This window comes from Ambystoma mexicanum, chromosome 11 (genome assembly GCF_040938575.1).
Source record: "Ambystoma mexicanum isolate Mex_15411 chromosome 11, UKY_AmexF1_1, whole genome shotgun sequence".
Classification (NCBI taxonomy): domain Eukaryota; kingdom Metazoa; phylum Chordata; class Amphibia; order Caudata; family Ambystomatidae; genus Ambystoma; species Ambystoma mexicanum.
In genome coordinates, this window is record NC_090934.1 from 1167191424 (window position 1) to 1167211582 (window position 20159).

At 47.0% G+C, this 20159-nt stretch overlaps 1 protein-coding gene across 11 annotated transcripts in view; it reads right to left on the bottom strand.

Moving 5' to 3' along the window:
• Positions 1 to 20159, bottom strand: part of TLN2 (talin 2) — a 7472684-nt gene that overhangs the window by 3623197 nt on the left and 3829328 nt on the right. For all 11 annotated transcript variants that reach the window (XM_069624483.1, XM_069624482.1, XM_069624486.1 and 8 more), the window contains one exon: positions 7646 to 7816. In XM_069624483.1, the coding sequence (XP_069480584.1) occupies positions 7646 to 7816 (171 nt within the window). The remainder of the gene's footprint in view (positions 1 to 7645; positions 7817 to 20159) is intronic.

The following is a 20159-nucleotide window of genomic DNA, read 5'->3' on the forward strand; positions in this document are numbered from 1 at the left end:
TACGAGATGGTTGCTGGTGACCAATGAGGATCATTGGTAAAGTTAGGTGTGAGGTCTGAGAGTCCTTCTTCTCGCTCGACAAGCGGACCTCTACGCTTGTCGGGCGGGGTAGTTTTCCGACTCTGGTTCAGTACTGATCGTATGGGCGGCTCCTACTGCCTTCTTAGGCGGTTTCACCGGACAGTCTTGCAAAAAATGCCCTGATGCTCTGCAATATAAGCACAATTGCTGCTGTCTCCTTTTGTCTCTTTCTGTTTTGGACAACGGCCCTCTAACTCCTCTGATTTGCATGGGTTCAGATACATCCGTACCTTTGGAGGTGTTGTCTTTTGGTCTCACCAGTACCCGATTCTTGAATCTAGTTCAATCAGCTTTCTGGTTCTGAAGTCTGTGGTCCAACTGAACCACCAGGTCTATATATTCAGCACATTCTTGAGGTGGGTTTACTACCTGTGCTAAAACGTCTTTTAGTTCGCCTCTCAACCCACGATGGAATAGCATAGTTCTTTTGTCTTCGGGCCAACCGGTTTCTACCACCAACCTACTGAAAGTTGCAATGTAAGTTAATAGGTCCTGGTTCCCTTGACGTAAGGACACAAGTTCATTGTCTAACGCTTGACCTTGAGAATGACGGGCGAATAATTGCTCCATGTTTTGTTGAAATCCCTGGAAATCCCAGAGAAGAGGGTCATCTTGGTTAACTAGTGGAATAGACCAATCCGCTGCACTGCCACTGAGGTATGACAGTACGAAGGCCACTTTCGATTAATCATTTGGAAAGGCTCCTGGCCTACATAGAAAGTGTAGGCGGCACTGGTTCATAAAAACTGCAAACCTTTTAGGGTCCCCCGTAAAGCTTTCTGGTGGAGCTAAAGGTATAGCCCCCGGTAGTACCACTTGTACTGGACTACTTGACTGAGTTGAGACTGACGCTCCCCCCAAACCAGGTAATGGTGTGTGACCAGCTTGGGCTTGGAGAAGTTGTCTGGCGAGGTCATCTGTACGCTCTTTTGCCACAATCAGTTCTCTTCTTAGAGCATTGGTTTCTTGTCGGGCGGAATGTACTTCAGCTCTAAGCTCCCCCAGGAGCTGGGCTAATTGGCCAGTCTCTGAGGTTTCCATGATGCCCAGGTAGAAATGTGTGTAGAGGCTTTGCGTTCTGTTACGCTCACCTGGATTCCACAGGGGCGCCGAACGAAGCTGGACTGCAACGGTCTCCACCAGCGTGACTCGTAGTGAAGTGATGAGCGACTGCACCTGGCCACTTAGTTTTGTCTGTCTGGAGCGTGGGAAGATTTTCCTAGAGTGGTAAAAATGGCAAGTTAGCTGGCTGACCGATAGGAGGAGGTTTTACTTCTGCTTCCGTAACCTCCTTGTGTTCTCTTTACTGTGTCTCACCTTATTGTTAAGAAGGATGGGCTCTGCATCCTGTGTCTGAATGCAGGGGTGCATTGAGACTTGGGTATCCAGTTAACTTCACTGATACCGTAATCTTATGGCTGAGTTCCAGACAACAATCACTCAGTGGTAAGTCTTATGCCAATCCTAAGTAGCATGCAATGCTTTAGAGTTCTGGTTGTCTTACAGTCCACTCTTGTACCATATCTTTATAGTTTTTTTCCCTTGCAGAATTGCTGAAGACAGGTGTCTCTTCTCCGAGAGAAACAAAGGAAATGCCAAGGTAAGTTTCAGTATTTGCACAAGCGAAGAAAAAAAAGTCTTAGCATGCAATATTGTTCATTCACGTGATTAATCAATTGTCCTCTCTTTATTCTGCAGGTGCGACACTTCCCCGGAGCGAAGTACGTGTGATGGTGATTCGCGAGACCACCAGTGAATATTGCCTCGGGTAAGGATCTTGCAGTGCGAGGTTGAATGTCTTTTAGTGAGGCACAGCTCACCTGTTATCTTTTCTTGTTTTTTGCAGATAAGGCTGCTCCGGGCGGTGATCACGTTAGAGTGCCTCGTTGGATCCCATGGACGAACGGAGCATCGTTGAGTATCACGCGGCGTTTATGCTATCTTGTATAGCGCGCGTAGCTGGTGTTCCTTTCCTTGCAGGTGCGGAGACTCCTGGATGATTGCGATGGAGAATGGTAAGGCTCTTGTTCTAATCTGTTTTTCCTTTTCGTCCTTTGCAGGTTCGGATCGTGAAGAACAGGACGGACGTGGCTGAAGACTGGACTGGAGCTGCAGGCACAGTGAGCATTACGCTGCAGGAGTGCAGAATAACGCGAAACGTGTTCTATTCTCGGGGCGTGGTTTAAATAGCCACCCAGAAGTAGTTCCCAGGTAAAGTAGTCCCTGTTACACACCCAATGAAATAGTCCCTTAAATAAAGTAATCCCTTCAAAGAGCCTCAAGGTGGGCTATACATGGTTTTACCACTTTATAACTTGATTTTCCTGAAAAGGCAATATGAGCCTGGTGCCAAAGGTGCCAGGACTGAGTCCAGGAAGCCCTTAGGCAATGCTTTGGGGCCTTACAGGTCCCCATGGGTACCAGTTCTCTGGGCAGACTGGTCTGCTATTGATGTATGGGGGTATACATCGTGACAGCCCTTGCCCTCCCAGTTGCACACCTGCACTTCCTCCTGGCAACCCTGCAGTTGGGGCTGTATCTGCATCCCTACAGTCCCCCTACCTGCACTTACCTAACACTTGTTGTCTGCACTTAACCCCTGCACTGCCACCTGTTGGCGGCACTCTTTTGTCTATGGGCCTCATTACGACCCTGGCGGTAAGGGGTTAACGCCAGCGTTAGCTGCGCCGACCCCTTACCGCCAATTACGAGGTCCCTTAGCGCCATGGCGCTTTTAACACCTGCTTTTAGCAGGTGTTAAAATCCATGGCGCTAAGGGACCATGGAGTTAATTACGCCACCGTAATTTACGGTGGCGTAATTAACGCCTTCCCCACTCCCATTATGCCCTATGGGGCAAAAATGGGAATGGGGAAGGGTAAATGGGGATTGGGGACTTACCGCCCCGCCGACCTCGGAATGGGGCGGTAAGTCCGCCAACCACCATGGCGTAAACGTAGTTTACGCCATGGTGGTAAAGTCACGGCCCAGGCGGTAACTTACCGCCTGGGTCGTAATGAGGCCCAATGTCTTGATGCTATGTCTCGCACTTCTCCTCCCTCTCCACTTCCCCTGGCACTTTTGCCCTCCCTCTACCCCGCACTTGCACAATCTCAATGTCACTTGGCCTAGTTAAATCCTTGTCTTGTCATCCCTTGTTCCCCTCCCTTGCCTCGTCACGCCTTGAAACACTTGTGTATAGGCGCGCTATAAATAAAATATCACATAATGTATCATAAGGATAAATTGAGCCCATAAATTGAGGTGGTGAGAGGGAAACACACACTAAGAGAAGTGTGGCTAGCACAATGGAATTATTAAACACTGTTGGGAAGGAGTAGATCTGGCCTCAGAAAATATATGGTATGGGTAAATGAAGAAAGTGAGACTGGGAAGCACCAATGATACCTGCTATGTGTGCTCACTGATTCCACACCTCACAGGAATGCCAAAGCAATTCTTGCTAAAAGAGGTGACAGCAGAAGAGGGAGGGAGTCTGGTACATCTGGACGTGTGCAGAACCAGGGGTATGTTCCTGGGACATACAGTAGAAGTAAAGTGGATTGATGAGGGGGAAGAGGTATATGAGGACAACTTTATACAACTGGAAAGCTTGTCCCAGGATGAGAAAAATAAGCACATTGTTGTGGAATATGTAACAGAGGGGAACCAAAAGGCAAAACAGGTGGCCACTGTCCATAATAGAATATATTGTAAAACCTCCACAGAGAATGATGTGCCATGGTGCCACACCAGGCCCTTGTGTGCAAATCCAGAGTTTGGTGTTGCACAATGGGAAATGGGAAAGAGGGATGGCACAGTGGCATGTAAAAGGGTTGGTAGGAATTGAAGAAAGGGTGGGTAAGAAAATAAATGTTAGATGTAAGAACACTTGGAACAGTTATATACATGCTTTAAGATGGATAAACGAAAACACACGTTCAGAAAACATAAAGCCACTGACATAATATTCTCTATGTTTTAGAGCCAATGTAACAATAATGCTGGTGATGAATACCGGCAGAAGGAGATTGACGGACATCACAGCATTGCAGAAGGGGACCACTGCTGTGATGGACAATTGGTGGGCATGCGGAGCAAGAGCATACGCCCAACTTCAACCTGATTGGAAGGCAATTTGTGCACTGGTAACTCTTCATAACCCGACATTAGTGGTGCCCCGCACAGACTTGATACAGCTCGATGGGCTGTCCATGGCTAAGGAGAAAAAGGCGGAAGGAAAGGTCCAGTTGTAACTGTATCTCAGGGAAGTAGACCAAGAGCTTAGAGAACATTTCATCTAATTTGAAACTGCAGAACAGCAGTACTTCTGGTACCTGGGGTGCAAGCTGCAGCCAATTCAAAATGGCTGCAGATCACCCGCTACGAACTGCTCTCACTGGTAAATGTAACTAAAAGGGACTCAACGCAGTGTGTAAATAAATACACTCCAAACCCATTTTGTTCTCGATCTTATGACGGCAATGGAGGGAGGGGTGTGTCATAAGATAGGCAGCTCATGCTGTACCGCAATTCCCACCAATAACACTACAGATGGAACAATCACACAGGCGGTAGAGGAAATAAGAACAATACACAATAGAATGATGAAAGAGGCGCAAGACATTTCATCGGCATCCTGGTTGGATTAATCGTTTGCCTGGACATCCAACAAGCTTGTGGCTATGTTTAAGATAACTGTTCCTCTGCTCATCACGATCCTCATCGTCACCTGCATCGGTCACCTGATCACCCAGTGGTGTAAATACCACAAGCACAAGAAAGGGCTGCAATGGCAATGCAAAAAATGGAGGTCAAGGAGGTATTAGGTGAGGAACACCCCAGTGTGAATGAGAGAGAGAGTGAAGAAGAAATTATATTTTCAGCACCGCCACCAGATTTAGAGAATTACCATGCATTATGTGGGGACTGTTCGCATGACGGAACAAAAATATTGATTTTTGGGGAATACTTGGATGGTATGAGGGTGAGGGTGCATAAAGAAAAGGAATAGGCGATGAAAGGGGCAGAAATATTGATCAAAAGATCGATTGAAGGGGGAATGTGTTAATGGTGCTAATTCAGCATCAGATAGAGGGACGCACCTACCAACTGCGAGAGTAAAGAAGATGCATGGTGGGGGTGGCTACATGGGAAATAACGCAGATACTCTGAGCCACAGACACACTGTATAAAGGACTTCACAGGAAATGGTAGGGGGTAATGATACATTGGATGTAAACATGGCCCAAAACATTGATTAGCTAAAGGAGGGGAGAGACAACAATAGCACAATCACAAATACGCATAGTGGGAAATCCTTTGGAACAGGCTGGATCTGGGAACTTTTCAATTTAAAACACATGACCACAACAACAGGGATGTGCAAAGGGGGCAGGAGGCTCAATGTACTCATCATATGAGAATTAAGACAACCAGAACTGGGTGAGGTAACTGCAGGGTAGTCAGCCAAACCAGCGGCCCTGCACGGTAGCAAGGAGGGTGGCTCTATACCGGTGTGCCAGTCACATGACCACCAAAGCCCATCGGCAAGCAACAGTGGCAAAGGAACACTGGACAGAGTGGCATTCCTGGGAGGAGCAAGCAGACAGTAAGTGCCTAAGTTCTGACAAGGAGGCTAGCTGTTAAAGTATCTATTACAGAGTCTGCAAAGGTCATTATCTAAGAGGTATCACGTGAATGTTTCCTTTCCCACCAACTGCAGGGTGTCTTGTGTCCCATTCTCAATGGCAGTATATTAAAGTGCCAGCAGTCAGCACAAATGTTGCTTCATTAATAACAAGATGTTCTGGGGTGGGTTGTGAATAAAATGTGGTACCGCATGGGGAGGTGAGGTGATGGGTAACTATTGAACTGTTTCCTCTAATGATGCTTTCACTAATTAATGTAACTATCGAGGTGGAAAAGGAGGTTGCAAACCAATCAAATCCATGGGAAGCAGAGAAAAAACAAATCCTCCAACTTGCAAGTGTTTCTCCTGAATTTCAACTATTGTATTTCTTGTTATAAAACTGCTGTTATAGTCCATTCAGATGTCAGCCTCTCGATCAGAGCTAATCCACCATTCTGTTTGATTTGTGCCAACCCAGCTGTAAAACAGAATTGCTTCTTGCCCGGTTTGTACTCCATTTTTTGAGTATGTGGTTTTTATGTGCACAAATTAACAGACCCCTGACTACACTGTTAACATATATGGAGTTAAAGCTGCAAATTCCGTTGGCTTATTGTGGTTGACGAATGTACTCAGTCAGTACGGCAGGTGTGTGATTTACAAATACCAATCAACATACACATAAAATAGAATGCTTGTTATTTAAGTGTTTCTTTAAACACAATCCTTATTTATATTTTGCTCTGATTCTATAGGTGCTTATTATGTGATTGGCAGTTACAATAATAAAGTTGCGAAAACACAACATCATAATCAAACTGAGAGAGCGAATAAGTGCTGGGGCTCAGAAATAAGTGCCAGGGCTGAGCCCTGGCAAACACCTATACAAATTAAGCAATGAGGCTGATATCGGTGGCACCCAGACACATGAATAGTGAGACAGAATAAAAGAAGCCTCTTGAGCTACCCTGTATTGAGAGAGTGCAACCACAATAAGTTAATTCATGAAACTCTTTTAAAATAGTTCTTAAAAACCCTGCTTTTGTCCCAGTGCTTGCTCTTGGGAAACGTTGGAAAAAGTTCTGAAAGTTGGAACAACTGTGTGCCAAAAATATTCTATGTTCTTTTTGAGCAAAGCAATTAGACATCTGATCTTTCAGAGGCCGAATACAGATATATAATCAACTGGGGTGGCCAAGAAAGCACACACGCAATGAAAAAGTGCTGCATCTACATTTGCCCAACCTAACCTCCAATACTTAACATTGTTATAGGTCTAGATAACTAAAAAGAAAGAGAACTACATGGTGAGATGGAAGGAAGAGTCACAATGGACAATTTCAGTGCAGTAATAGAAAAATATATGAACAAGAGCAGCCAGAACATCTATATGCACACAACACCATGAAAATGTGAATGAGCTTTGTCAATGATGGTTGCTCACGCTGTCTAGATCAGAACTTTTTTGTGGGTTCTACTATACAATATTGGAGGGTCTAAGGACCAACATGACTCAACCCCCTTTGCATGTTCTTCAGCCAATTGATTTACCGGAAATGCATTTATTGAAAAAGAGACAGTAACTGGGAAGTGCCCTATGTCTCATGGTCTTAAAACTAAAGTGGGAACAAGTGGCACACAATCTGCAAAGCAGTTATGCAATATCTTCTCTTGGAGTAAGTAAAAAGGTGTTCAGTTGCAAAATGCACTGCATGTCTTCACTTGGGAAAATAATGTAAATAGTTTGGAGGAATGGAATCTGTTTCGTGTTGAACTGCCACCATAATCACCATAAAATGTAATGTTTTTCTAACCTATATACCTTACAGGCATTAATCTAAGTAGCTGTCTATGCTTCCAAGATATCTGCCCAATTGACTGTTACAGATGCCAACTAATCTTTCATGTTTAATACGAATGACAGCATCATACCTTGGTGTTTCCACCACCTTCCTTGGCTGCATAGAGCATCTGAAGTGCCGACTCAGCCAGCGTCTTGGTCTGATCAAGAACAGTCATCTGCTGCTGATGATCGTGAATTCTGGAAACCATGCCAACTGCAGCCAAAATCAAGGGCTCAAAGTACTGTGCCAACTGAGTGACCTACAATAAAAGATGGATGCAAAGGTTATCCCCACTTCAAGTTACAAATAAATCAAGCTGGAAATAAGATAAACATTGATGCACTGTATATTGTTTCAGACAGAAATACCAGTGATTATCTGTCCACAACAATGGTAGTGTGGAGGGAAATCTTCTGAGCTTGCCCAATGATTTTCTGCAGAACTATGCCACACCACTTTATCCAAGGCAAGATGTGTCACTAATGTCTAAGATAGGAAAATGCATTCCTCAAATATTGTTATGTATAGATCCATCTGCTTGAACTGGATCAAAGCAACATAAAGTCAACTTTGGGGGAGTAACGGGAGCAAGATCTGCCTTTTAAAAAGCAAGTGCTGAATAAGATAGGCAGAAAACTACATCACTATATGCAAAATTCCAAATAGACTAAATTAAGCAGGATGGACCATTAAAAAAGTGAGATGAGTGCTGCAGCGACACACAACCTGCAATTCCATAACAAGGCACTAAGGCAGACATTAAGACAGCCAGAACAAATTACTTACCTGCTGTAATGATATTTCTAATGGGTATATATATTTTACAGATTCTTCTTTTCACAAAATAGTGCAAGAGGTAAACTGGATCTGGAAATCTTCAAACAGCCATCAATGATAGGCAGATCAATGTAAGACAAGACTTCTTCCCAGTGGTGACAGAAGCGGTTCCTCTTTCTCCAAGTTCAGACCAAATTTTCCAATTTCACCGAGGCTAAAGGAACTGCACAACTGTAGTAATCATTACACACAAAGGTTGTAAGAAATGGCAGTACCATCTCACAAGACGGGATCACTGATGAGGAAGATTGTATTAATCCGAAAAAAGGTCACCAAAATGAATGCAGTCTTCGCAAAGATACCTTCATTTCACAGATTCTTCACAGATTCATTTTATGACAAATTCCCAAAGCAAAGTCAGAATAGAGGGCAAAAGATTACGGTGAACCAATAAAACATGCGTCTTCCCTGCCACTGAGCTGAGAATCAGTACTTGTCAAACAAATGGAGAGAGGCCCAATTTGCATCCTGACATTTGTGCAACAAAGCAAAGAAGACCCCCTTATATCCCATCTCATTAATAAGGTTGATAAACAGGACACCCTGGATCCAGCTTGGCGACACAGAACACACACTCATGCCAGCGTATCAGAGCAAGATATTTTCCAAGGGTTCTGTGCAGATCTACATGCACTGGAATCGCTGGGTAATATTTCCTGCACTTTTCCAGATCCCAAATGGGGCTACTGGCACCAGAAGCCCTTTAAATAACCTTACTCAGTGTTATCCCATATTGAAAACAGGTTCTTGTTTTAGCACAACTAAAATCACACAGGGCTAGTTGTTCATTCAACGCAGCCTAAGGGAGTATCTATATAAGCGCTAATAAACTCACACAACTATCTTCTTGCAACAAACATGCTGACAGACCTTTTTCAACATCTCGGTCTTCGGCTGGGGCCTCCCTCTGGAACTGCCTCCCTACCACTCTCAAACTTGAGGAGAACCATCTCCGGTTCCAGAAGCACCGCAAAACACTCCACTTTGCTTCCGCCTTCGCTTCTCCCCTGCTGATTTGTTCTGCTTCGGCACCGTGCACCTGGTTACGCTGTAGTTTCGGGCCCAGGTACTTGCTCACCCTGCCACACACACGCAATGCCTCCTGGAAACCTTTGCACTTGGGGTCTGTATCTGTAACCCTACAGTCACCCCCCTCTCAGCACTTATCAGACACCCCCTGTCTGCACTTTAAACCCAGCACTTGCCGCTAGCTGGCTGCACTACTACCTTTTTATTGTTTTCTTTCCCTTGCTTAGCACTTTCTACTTCCCACCCTCCCCTCTGCACTTTCCCCCTTCCCTCTCCCCTGCACTTGCACGTTCTCAATGTCACTGGGTCTAGTATGATCGTTGATTTTGTTCTCCATTGTTCCCCTCCCTTGCCTCGTTGTGCTCGACCACCACTCTACCTCTTCCTATGCTTCCTAGAAAAGCATTTTCCTAAGAATAGCAGATATGCCTTGTAGCTAGCAATTTCCTAGTTCTTGTGTCATTATATGTCTCAGTCAGAAACATCTAATACTCATGTGGTGGATTTGACAGCAGTTAATAAAGAAGAGGTGGCCTACATGGTGTATAATCTTTTTCTTGAGGAGGAGAAGTCTCTCCTTACTCCTGGGCCTGACATATTTTATTCATTTATTTATTGTTTGCTTGTTAGGCACCTACACAGCAAATTAATTCTGTTTCAAAGCACCCAAAGGGCACCAGAGAGGGAACATTGGATTGCAATTTAAATAAAATATACAAAAAATACAGTGGGGGGAAAGGGACAGCCAAACCTACTATGCCTTGTGAGTATTCAGAACGTGCAAGTGCAGCAAGGAAGAGGGCTGTGGGGTAGGTGCTGAGGTGTCCGTGCTCGAGGTTGAGCTACAGATAAGTGCACAATATTATAAGTGCTATGCGGCGAGGGGCCGCGTTGGGTGGACAAGTGAGAGTCTCCAGTGCAGAGGGTGTGCCAAGGCAAGTGCAATGGGTGAACAGAAGCTGGAGAGATTTGGTGCGAGTAATCAGGGGCCACAGGATGCATAAGGATCTAAGACACCAATTATATCAACAATAAGATTAGCAGAGGAGGGAAGAAGGGAAGGAGGAGGAAAAGAGGAAAGTCTTATGGTAATTTCAGAATTTAAGATGGACCTGCTCAAGAATCAGAGGGAGCGGGAGGCTGTTCCATAGGAGGGATCCAGCTGAGGAAAGTGAACGACCTCCTGCTCTCTGTTTGGGGAAACGCTTTACACACAAGGAGTTGGTACCAGAGGAACATAGAGGTTTAGAGGGAGAGTATTTTGTAAGAGAGAGTTGTAGGTAGTGTGGGTCCTGGTGCAAGACAGCCTTGTGGATGATGCAGAGGGTTTTGAATTTGATCCGTGCAGCAACCGTGAGCCAGTGGATACATTTTAGGGCAGGAGAGATGTGGTCCCTGGGCTTAAGGCCAAAGATAAATCTCGCTGCTTATTCTGGACTAGCTGAAGGGTCGCAGAGTGGAAGAAGGTAGATTGAGGAGGAGGCTGTTGCAATAGTCAAGCATAGAGATAACCAGGGCTCGGGAAATATTGAGCTGCTGGGGGAAGGTGAGAACAGGAAGAATTCCTTTCAGAAGGAAGAGCTGAAAGTGGGACTTCTTGCCAATGTCCTCAGTGTGAGGGAGGAAGGAGAGAGAGGAGTCAAAGATGACTCCAAGGTTTCTGGCTTCAGAAGAAGGAGCAGGGGTCCCAAGATGGGAGACCAGAGAAAAGGGAAGAAGGAGGGACAGGGGTCCCAATAGGAAGGATCTCAGTTTTGCTGGCATTGAGGTAGAGATTGTTGGAAGTGCACCTGGCCTCAGTGGCAGATAGGCAGTCGGGGTTGAAGGAAGGTGTGAGTGACTCAGCAGTAGGACTAAAAAAGAGTTGAGCATCAGCTGCATAACACTGGAATTCGGGGGAGGAGGAGGCGATGAGGAGTGCCAGCTGAGCAATGTAGATGTTAAAGAACCAAAGGGAGAGGATAGATCCATGGAGGACACCACAAGTGGAGAAGGAGGTAGGAGAGGAGAAGGTGCCCAGGATGACTTGGGAATAGCGGTCAGTTAGGAAAGAGGTCAGCCAGTCCAGTGCCAGTATCGAGATGCCAACGGTATCATGGAGCCTTTGGATGAGGATGGAATGGTTGACAGTGTCAAAGGCAGAGGAGAGATCAAGAAGGATGAGGACAGCGGGGGAGTTGGAGTCCAGAGATGCAAGCAGTTCTTCACAGGTGTTCAGAAGAGCAGTTTCCGTGCCTCTAGATGCTCAGAATCCAGATTGATGAGCGTGGAGACCACTGACAAGTTCAGTGCACAAGCTGAGTTGGGGAAAGGCCAGCTTCTCCAGTAGTTTACCCAGAAAGGGGGTCATTGAAATAGGGTGTTAGTTTGATGGACAGGTAGGGTCTGCTGAAGGATCTTTCAGGAGTGGGCGCACAAGGGAGTACTTGAGGGATGAGGAGAAAGAACCAGCGGCAAAAGACTTGTTGCAGAAATCAGCAAGTGCAGGGGCAAGAGAGGCAATGTTGTCCTTGATGGTTCTGAATGAGCAGGGGGGAAGCTATTTGGAAGAAGCCTTCATAGAGGGGACAACTTTGGTAACTTCTTCAGGTGTAACAGGGGTGAAGGAGGCGGAGGGGGTAGAGGGAGTGGCCATGGGAGGCAAAAGGGTGTGGGATGGGCTTGGCGGGTGTGTAACAGGAGTGTTCAGAATGTCCTGAGTTTTGGTGGCAAAGTGTGTGGCCAGTATGTTGCAGAGGTCCTAGGAAGGAAGAGGGGATGAGGAGACTGCGGAAGGGTTGGCTAGCTGTCTGCAGATTTTGAAAAGTTCAGCTGTGTTATTGGATGCACCAGATACCCGTGCCTGAACCTGGGCCCTTTTCTTGGCACAGATGGAGAGTCTGTATTGCCTTTGGAGCAGGCCGCAGACCAGTTTGTCAGAGGGTGAACCTGAGGTTTGCCACTGCCGTTCTGCTGCTCTGCACTTTCGTTTCAGGACTGCAAGTTCAGAGTCATACCAGGAGTTACGCTTAGAGGAGGGTTTCAGGCAGAACCTCATGACTGGGGCAAGGATGTCAAGAGTATTGGTGATGGCTGAGTGAAGGTTGCTGAGAACAGAGTCGGTGGTAGAGTCTGTGGTAGGGGGGTAGAGGGGTGAAGGTAGAAGCAAAGGCAGCAGCTGACACTTGTTTCATCGGGCGGATGTTCGAGAACAAGGTTGCCAGGGCTTTTGAGGGTGTGGTAGGAGGGCCGAAGACACCCATGTGGGATGAGAGGAGAGAATGGTCTGACCAAGAGAGAGGGGTGTGCAGAGGGGGAGCGAGAGAGTGCTCTGAGTGGATGATGGCATCTAGGGTGTGTCCAGCCGAGTGGGTAGGACCGTAGGGGAGAATGGAGAGGGAAAGAGGTGCAGAGGTCAATGAAAGGGGTGGATGCTGAGGCAGGCGAGTCCAATTGGATGTTGAAGTCACCGAAGAGTAGGAGGTTGGAGGTGGTTTAAAGTAAAGAGGAGCGGAAATCAGCCCATTCAGAGAGGAATAGGGTGGTAACGCCTGGAGGCCGGTAAATGGTAACAATGGTCAGAGTGGAGGAGGGAGAGATGACCAATTTGCAAACAAGGCTCTCAAAGAAAGAATAGAGTTGGGTGGGTCTCATGGAAGAATTAACCCACTCAGGATAGTTTAAGGCGACCCCACGGCCAGCACAGTGAGGTTGAGGCTTGGAAATGATCTTGAAGCTGTCAGGGAGGGAGTCAAAAGCAGTGACTCAGCTGGCATTGAACCAAGTCTCGGTGAGAGCGAGAATGTCGAGGTCAGTGTCGTCAAGAAGGAGGCAGATGTCAGCAGAGTGTTTGTTGACTGAGCGGGCGTTAAGAGTCGCCAGGTGAAGGAGGTCTCTGCCTTTGAAGGTTTACTGAAGAGGAGTACAGGGGCGTGGTATTTCGGTCAGAAGGGGAGGGACAGTGAGAGTGGTGGGGGAGAGGTAGCAGAAGAAAGGAAGTTAATGAGGGAAGGCAGGATCTATTTAATTTGTTTTTAAATGTTTTTGCTGGCATTTAGAGTAAGTAGCAATACATAATTAGGTCACAGCAGCAATGAACAGAAGCAGTTTACATTTGAGGCAAACGCTGTTGCGCAACCAGGTGTTGTGCATTATACCCATGAAGTAACCAAAAACAAATAAAATTAAAGGAAAGTCAACCTCTCCGGGCTTAGTAACTAGGCTCTTGAATAGGGTATGCTGAAGAAAATCAACCTTTTGAGGGCTGGGGTGACAGAGGGGATCTGTCTAGCTGGGTGACCAGGGGGCAGGGGCTGCAGTACAAAAGTAAGCTCTGGGGAGGGGGGGCGTGGGGTGGGGTGGGAGGAGGGTTTTGGGAGGAAGAGGTAGTTTACACATTGCCAGAAAAAAGTGAGCTAGCATCAGATAGAGGTTCATGGGGGTTTGTCATCAGAGGGATGGAACAAAAACAAGTGTTTTCTGTTACAAAGTGACTTCCAGGCTTTTTATGGTAACTTCTAAGGTTTATTAGCAAGTACTTAAATCACAGTTACATGAAGATATGGACATAAGTGGACAGGACATAACATTGGCTCCCATCACCCAGGCTGGGGAGCTCTAACTGCCTGAGTGGGGAACCCTTGGGTAAACATTCTAACATTCACAAGGCAACACTCCACATGACATCACCAGCTCAGAGCATCCAGAGGCAGTCACTATATAACAGTTTCCAAGACTCATGTGTTCCTGTCTGGGTGTCTTTCAGGTCCTGTATTGATCCAACCCACGCCCTTGTCTCAGCTTCACATCAAGTCTCAAGTTCTAAGTGCCACAGTTTTTTGTGCCCCTTGGGTGTTGCCAGGACATGGCAATGCAGCGTTTAGCGAGGATACAGGCTACTGGCTAGTTCCATGAACCTGGTGATATGTCTGATTTCCCGCCTCCTGGAGTATGCCCCAAGCAGACACTCCAGGGGATTCCAATTATATCTGGGGATACCAGCTAATTTACAAGCGTGTTCTACTCGGGACCAAAAGACCTGTACCTTGGGGCAGTTCCAAAACATGTGGATTAGGTTTGCACCGTCTTGGTGACACCATGGGCAGGACAAGCATTTATTGCTATTAAGCTTGCCCACTCTGCTGGGAGTCAAATAGGTGCGGTGTAGCACATTAATCTGCAGTAACCTAAATCTAGCATTCCGGGAGACTTTCTTAGGGAAATGGAGTACAAGTTCCCATTCATGATCAGTAATCGTGACCCCAGTGTCAGATTCCCAAGATGCCTTCAAATTTGGATGTTGGGCTTTTGACCCACCTAATAAGCAGCTGTACAGTCTAGTCACTGGTTTCCAGCCATCTTAGAGCATGTACATTAAGGACAGCAGCTCTGTTTCCTCAGGTTCAGCAGGCCACCTCTGCCATTGTTACACCTCGCCCTCGGCCGCGCCACGTTTCCCGGGTTCTGCCTCGTTGCTCTCGTATGAGCAAGAACAATTGGGGAATTCCGGTTAAAACCAAAATAAGGGACAGGAAAGTGATCGCCCTTCATAAAGGGTTACGGCGCCGGCATGCGCCCTTCTTATCGCGCTGGCAGCTGCCATGGCAGATTTCTACACGAACTACAGCATCCAGAAAACCTGCTACGTTGTAGTTCTCGGCGTTGAGAGGGGAGCCTCATTTTCAAACGATACGCCTCTTGTTGTTATTTATTCCACAGCGGCATACAGAACGCTGCTTCTGTTTAAAGTTACAACCGGCATACTTTCCGAAGTGCTCTCCCTGTATCTTGAATTGTGAAGTCCTTGGTTTTCCCGTGTACCGACCCTGCCTACACACGGACTCCTTCTTCTGAATCCCCGATTGAACTGTTTTCTGACCGCCCGTGTACCAGACCCTCTGCCTGCTTTCCGGAACTCTTGGACACTGATTCTGCTGTGTTTCGTGACCGCCTGTGTACCAGACCCTCTGCCTGCTTTCCGGAACTCTTGGACACTGATTCTGCTGTGTGTCGTGACCGCCTGTGTACCAGACCCCTGCCTGCTTCCTGGACTCTGAGATAGTAACTACTCCGGTAAGAAATACTCTAATTGGAATCCCATATCCTGTGGAATTCGACTCATTCCTAAGTGCATCTTTTGAACGCTTTGCTGTGGTGCACCATCCCGAAACCAGTGCGACCCTCGTTCCGTTCGGGGATAGCTACCCTACTAACCTCCCTATTTTTTATTTTATACTTTCGTTGTTTCCCAGGACTCTTTACGTCAATCCTATTTCCATCAGGGGTAAAGTATAGTTTTTCTTAGTTTTTCCATACTGCAGAATTATACATTAGTCATATACTAAGACCTCTCTACTTTATAGGTTACTCCGGTTCCTTTGGCTTAAGGGGAGATTAAACCAGGTACTACTAAAGGGGAATAGTCTTGGGAATAAACCAGTTTCATTATTGGCAGACTATTAACTTGTTCTCCTTTCCTTTACAGCCTGGGTTTGAGACGGTCTGTTCTCCCCGCTTTTTTGATCGATCGGTCCCCTTGTCTGTACAGTTCAGCAGGTGGTCATATCGGTTTAAAGAGCTCATTCCCTCACAGAGAGGAGGCTTGGGTAGGAGGCTCCAACCCTAGCTACTTCAAGCAACTCCCCAGCAATAGAGGTCCGGCCTGTTTACGTACTCTCCATCCCGGTGAGTAACAGCCATCTAGCTCTCGGAGCTCCTTTAACTTTCATATTCCCAGGAATTGTCCCCTAGACATCCCTGTTTGTTGGGTTAGGTTATCTAATTCCCTTAATGTCCCATCCCCGAACAGGTCAACCCATGTAGAGATGCCCCATGTCTCCCAGTGCCGGATAGCTGCCAGGCCTTCCCTGTTTTTGCATACATCCACCGTTATGGGGGCATTAAGTGAGTAGGGGTGGCCCACATGAAGTAGTTTCAATGCCTGGGACCAGATTTTGCGACCAAGAACCACAATAAGTGAAGGGCATTCATGCAGCCATAGGATCTCTTTAAGTCGAGCAGGTGTGACCAGGTATTGGAGTAATATTGACTCAGAGGTGGGGGTCATCAGAGAGCCATTTTGATACAGGACTTAGTTGGGCAGCCAGGTAGTAAAGTTCCAGTCGGAGCAGTTGTGTACCACCTTCTCTCTATGGCAGGCATAATACCTACAGGGAGAGTCTGTGACGGTTCGGGCCCCAGAGAAGTCTCTGACTTGCTTGGCTAGAAGACGAAAGAACTGTGCTCCGATGTAGTAGTAGATATTTGTGAAGCAGTACAGGAAGCTGGGGAGGACAATCATCTTCACAATTGCAATCCTGCCCGTAAGTGACAGCGGCAACCGGGATCAAAGGGTCATGGACTCCTTGAGACCCTTCATGATCCGGAGGGTGTTAAGCGTATTTGCCTCTTCTGGTGTATGTGCGATGTGAATACCCAAGTATCTAAAGGAGCGCACCTCCCACGGGAGACCCAAGTCCGGCTGCAAGGCCCTACTCACGCTGCGGGGACGGGCCGAGGGGAAAAGGCAAGACTTCTGTCTATTAAAGACAATCGCAGACAGTTCTGCGAAGCTGTCCAGTACATCCAGTGTCATGGGCAGGTTATGTCGTGGCTAACACAGGTAAAGCAGGATGTTGTCAGCATAAAGTGATACTTACTGTCGGGTACCCCCTGTCAAGATGCCTGGACACATGGATTCCTGGTGTAAGTAGACTGCCAGGGGTTCCAGGGCCAATATGTATAGCATGGGCGACAAAGGGCACACCTGGCGGGTCCCAAAACGTACGTCAAAAGCTTCAGAGAACTGTCTTACAGATTTCACTGTTGCGGTTGGGAAAGTGTATAGCAGCGTCACACTGCGAATAAACTTTCCCCCATTCCAAAGCTCTGCAGTGAGGCAAGCAACCATTCCGAGAAGACTGAGTCGAAGGCCTTGGTTGTGTCCAAGGACGCCACCACATAGCTCCCATCGCAAGTGTCAGTTTGGTCTATGATGTGCTGTAGCCTACGTAGACTCAGAATAGTGCTACGTCCTGGTACAAACTCTGTTTGGTCTGTATGTATCAAAGGAGGTAATGACCTTGTAGAGACGGACCGATAGCACTGTCGTAAGTATCTTAACATTGTAATTTAGCATGGCCAAGGGGTGATATGAATCATATTTGTCCATGGGCACACCAGGCTTGGGGATAGGTATAATCAGGGTTTCCCGCATGCTAGCCGGGAGCATACCTAAGTCATAGGCTTCCTCGAAAAACCTGAGTAGCAGAGGAGCTAAAGTGGGGCTGTAGATCTTGTAAAATTCCAGAGGGGTGGGGGGCATCACTCCCAGGGGTTATACCGGAAGCGAGGGATGCTATTGCGTCCGAGACTTCCTCCTGAGAGATAGGCTGGTCCAGAAGGGACTGCTGCGCCTGTGTGAGCCTTGGGAGCGAAATCACCTAAAGTGCCTCATTTATATTGCTGTGTGGGACCTGTCTGTCATGACTATATAGTTGAGTATAATATGTAGTAAAGATGGTATTTATTTTGTGTTGGGATCTCCAAAGGGTCCTGCACTCATCTTGAATTGCCGTTGTTAGGGGTTTAGGGTGTTCTCTTTTGCAGAGCTATGCTAACAGTCGTCCAGGTTTGTCCCCTTCCGCATGTGAACAGGCTGCTCACGTGTTCTAGTCAAATTTGGAGAGCATTTCCCATGTCTCAAGGATACGGGTCCAGATTGCTGCTAGTTTCACCTCATCAGGCCGCAGGTCTGTGTGACAGGCCTCCAGCGTCTTAATTTCTTCTCTTCTAGGACTACTATCAGTGTCTTGCGTATAGCACCAGCACCTCACCTCTTGTCACCACCTTCATGGCCTCCCAGACAGTGCCCCACTTCACGACACTGCCAATATTATGTTCTAGAAAATCTGTCAGGGATATCTGAAGCGGTTCTTTAAAGACCGGGTCAGTCAAGTTAGCCATCAGCATACGCCAGGTCCTAATGGGGGACCTGGGATGTGTATCATTCCACTTGATCACCAGAGGGGCGTGATCAGATATAGAGCGGCCCAGATATTCTGTGCTACATAGTTCAGCCAACTGACCAAGTCCGACAATGAAATAGACTAGTCTAGTGTGTAGATCATGTGGGGCAGAGTAAAAGGAGTAGCCTCTGGTGTATGGGTGTAATTCCCTCCTGACGTCCACCAAATCCAGGTCATTTAGTGCTGCGGTTAAGGCAACATTGGCAGGGGACTGGCCCCCCCAGGGGGAGAGGATCTGTCAAGCGTGGCGTCCCTAACACAATTAGATTCGCCTCCCCATAAGAAGGAGCCCTCGTGTCTAGACACCACATAAGTGCTTGTTGCACGCACATGGGATGGGATATGATGGTTTGGAAAGTAACAATTCACAATACAAATTTGCCTATGTTCTAGGTAACTTTGCAAAATGACATATCGTCCCTCTTTGTCTCTGTCTACCTCTAATAATTGGAATGCTAATGAGTCATCTATGCACATGAGAACCTGCCTAGCATACTTGGAGAATGTGGCCCTGTACTCTGTCCCACCCCAGCGGTTCAAGATCGCCTCCTGTTCGTCTGCCAGCAGTCTCCTGGAATAATGCTATGGACATTTTTTTGTGTTTCAGGTAGGATTTCACTCTGTTTCTATGGAGATAGGATCCCAACCCACATACATTCCAGGTAATTATTCTGATTGGGGCCATAGGTAAATAGCGTGGGAGGCTTCACCAGCAGGAATTCCAGCAACCACACCCCAGGATTGCATGCATGTTTCAAAGACACCAGTAGTGTGTGGGCACCAGTTTCCCGGCAAACCATATACTCCGTAGGGGAGCATACAAACCCTGGGCTCTCCCTCCCCCCTTTCCAGCCCCCACAGTGACAACACCTTAAGAGCCATAATGCACAGAGTAAATAACAAGAAAAAAAACAAATAAACAGTAACATCATTAACTGAACTTTATAACATTGCCCAGCAAAGGAATATTGCTCAGGCATGCCTGTACTGTCAAGGCCAAGGTCGACCATTGAGTACCAGGTAAGGGGGACCAGCAACGGGTCGGTTCCTAGTGTCAACTCGAGTTGGGCTTATTAAGGCTGGCAGGAGGTAACTAGGTCTCCTGCTCCCACTGAACAGAAAGTGGTACTGTTAGGGAGGCTTTAGCAGTAAATATGACGGGTAAGTTAATAAGCGCACAGAATGGTGCTCAGCTTGGACAACTGAGACCCTTTATGCTTTGCTCTGACTACAGAGCGTTGTTTAGTGACTAACAACGGGCGTAATGAGAGCTGGGATGGCTGGGTGTCCGTTCAAGTGTCAGTCTCAGTGTTATGGGCCAGATTGTTGTGTTCCATCCACATGGTAGCTGCCGCAGGACTATCCAGAAAAAATGATTTGTTGTTGTAGAGGATCTTTAGTCTGGCAGGGTATAGCAGCATATACTTGAGGCCCATTTGTTGGAGTCTCACTTTTATCGGGACAAAGGAGTTCCTGGCTTTTTGAACCGTGGGTCTAGTGTCAGGGTATATTGCGATCCTGGATCTTTCCCTCTGTATGTCGCCTCCTTCTCTACAGTGCCTCAGGCTCACCTCTCTGTCACAGAAGTTCCGGATCCTGGCTATCACAGGTCTTGGATGAGATCCAGGCGGGGGGCTTTTTTTAAGTGAGCGATGGGCACAGCCCTGCAAGAGACTGTCAGGCCCAATTTCCTGCAGCAACATGTTTTTGACATCCATCGTGGGGTCTGGC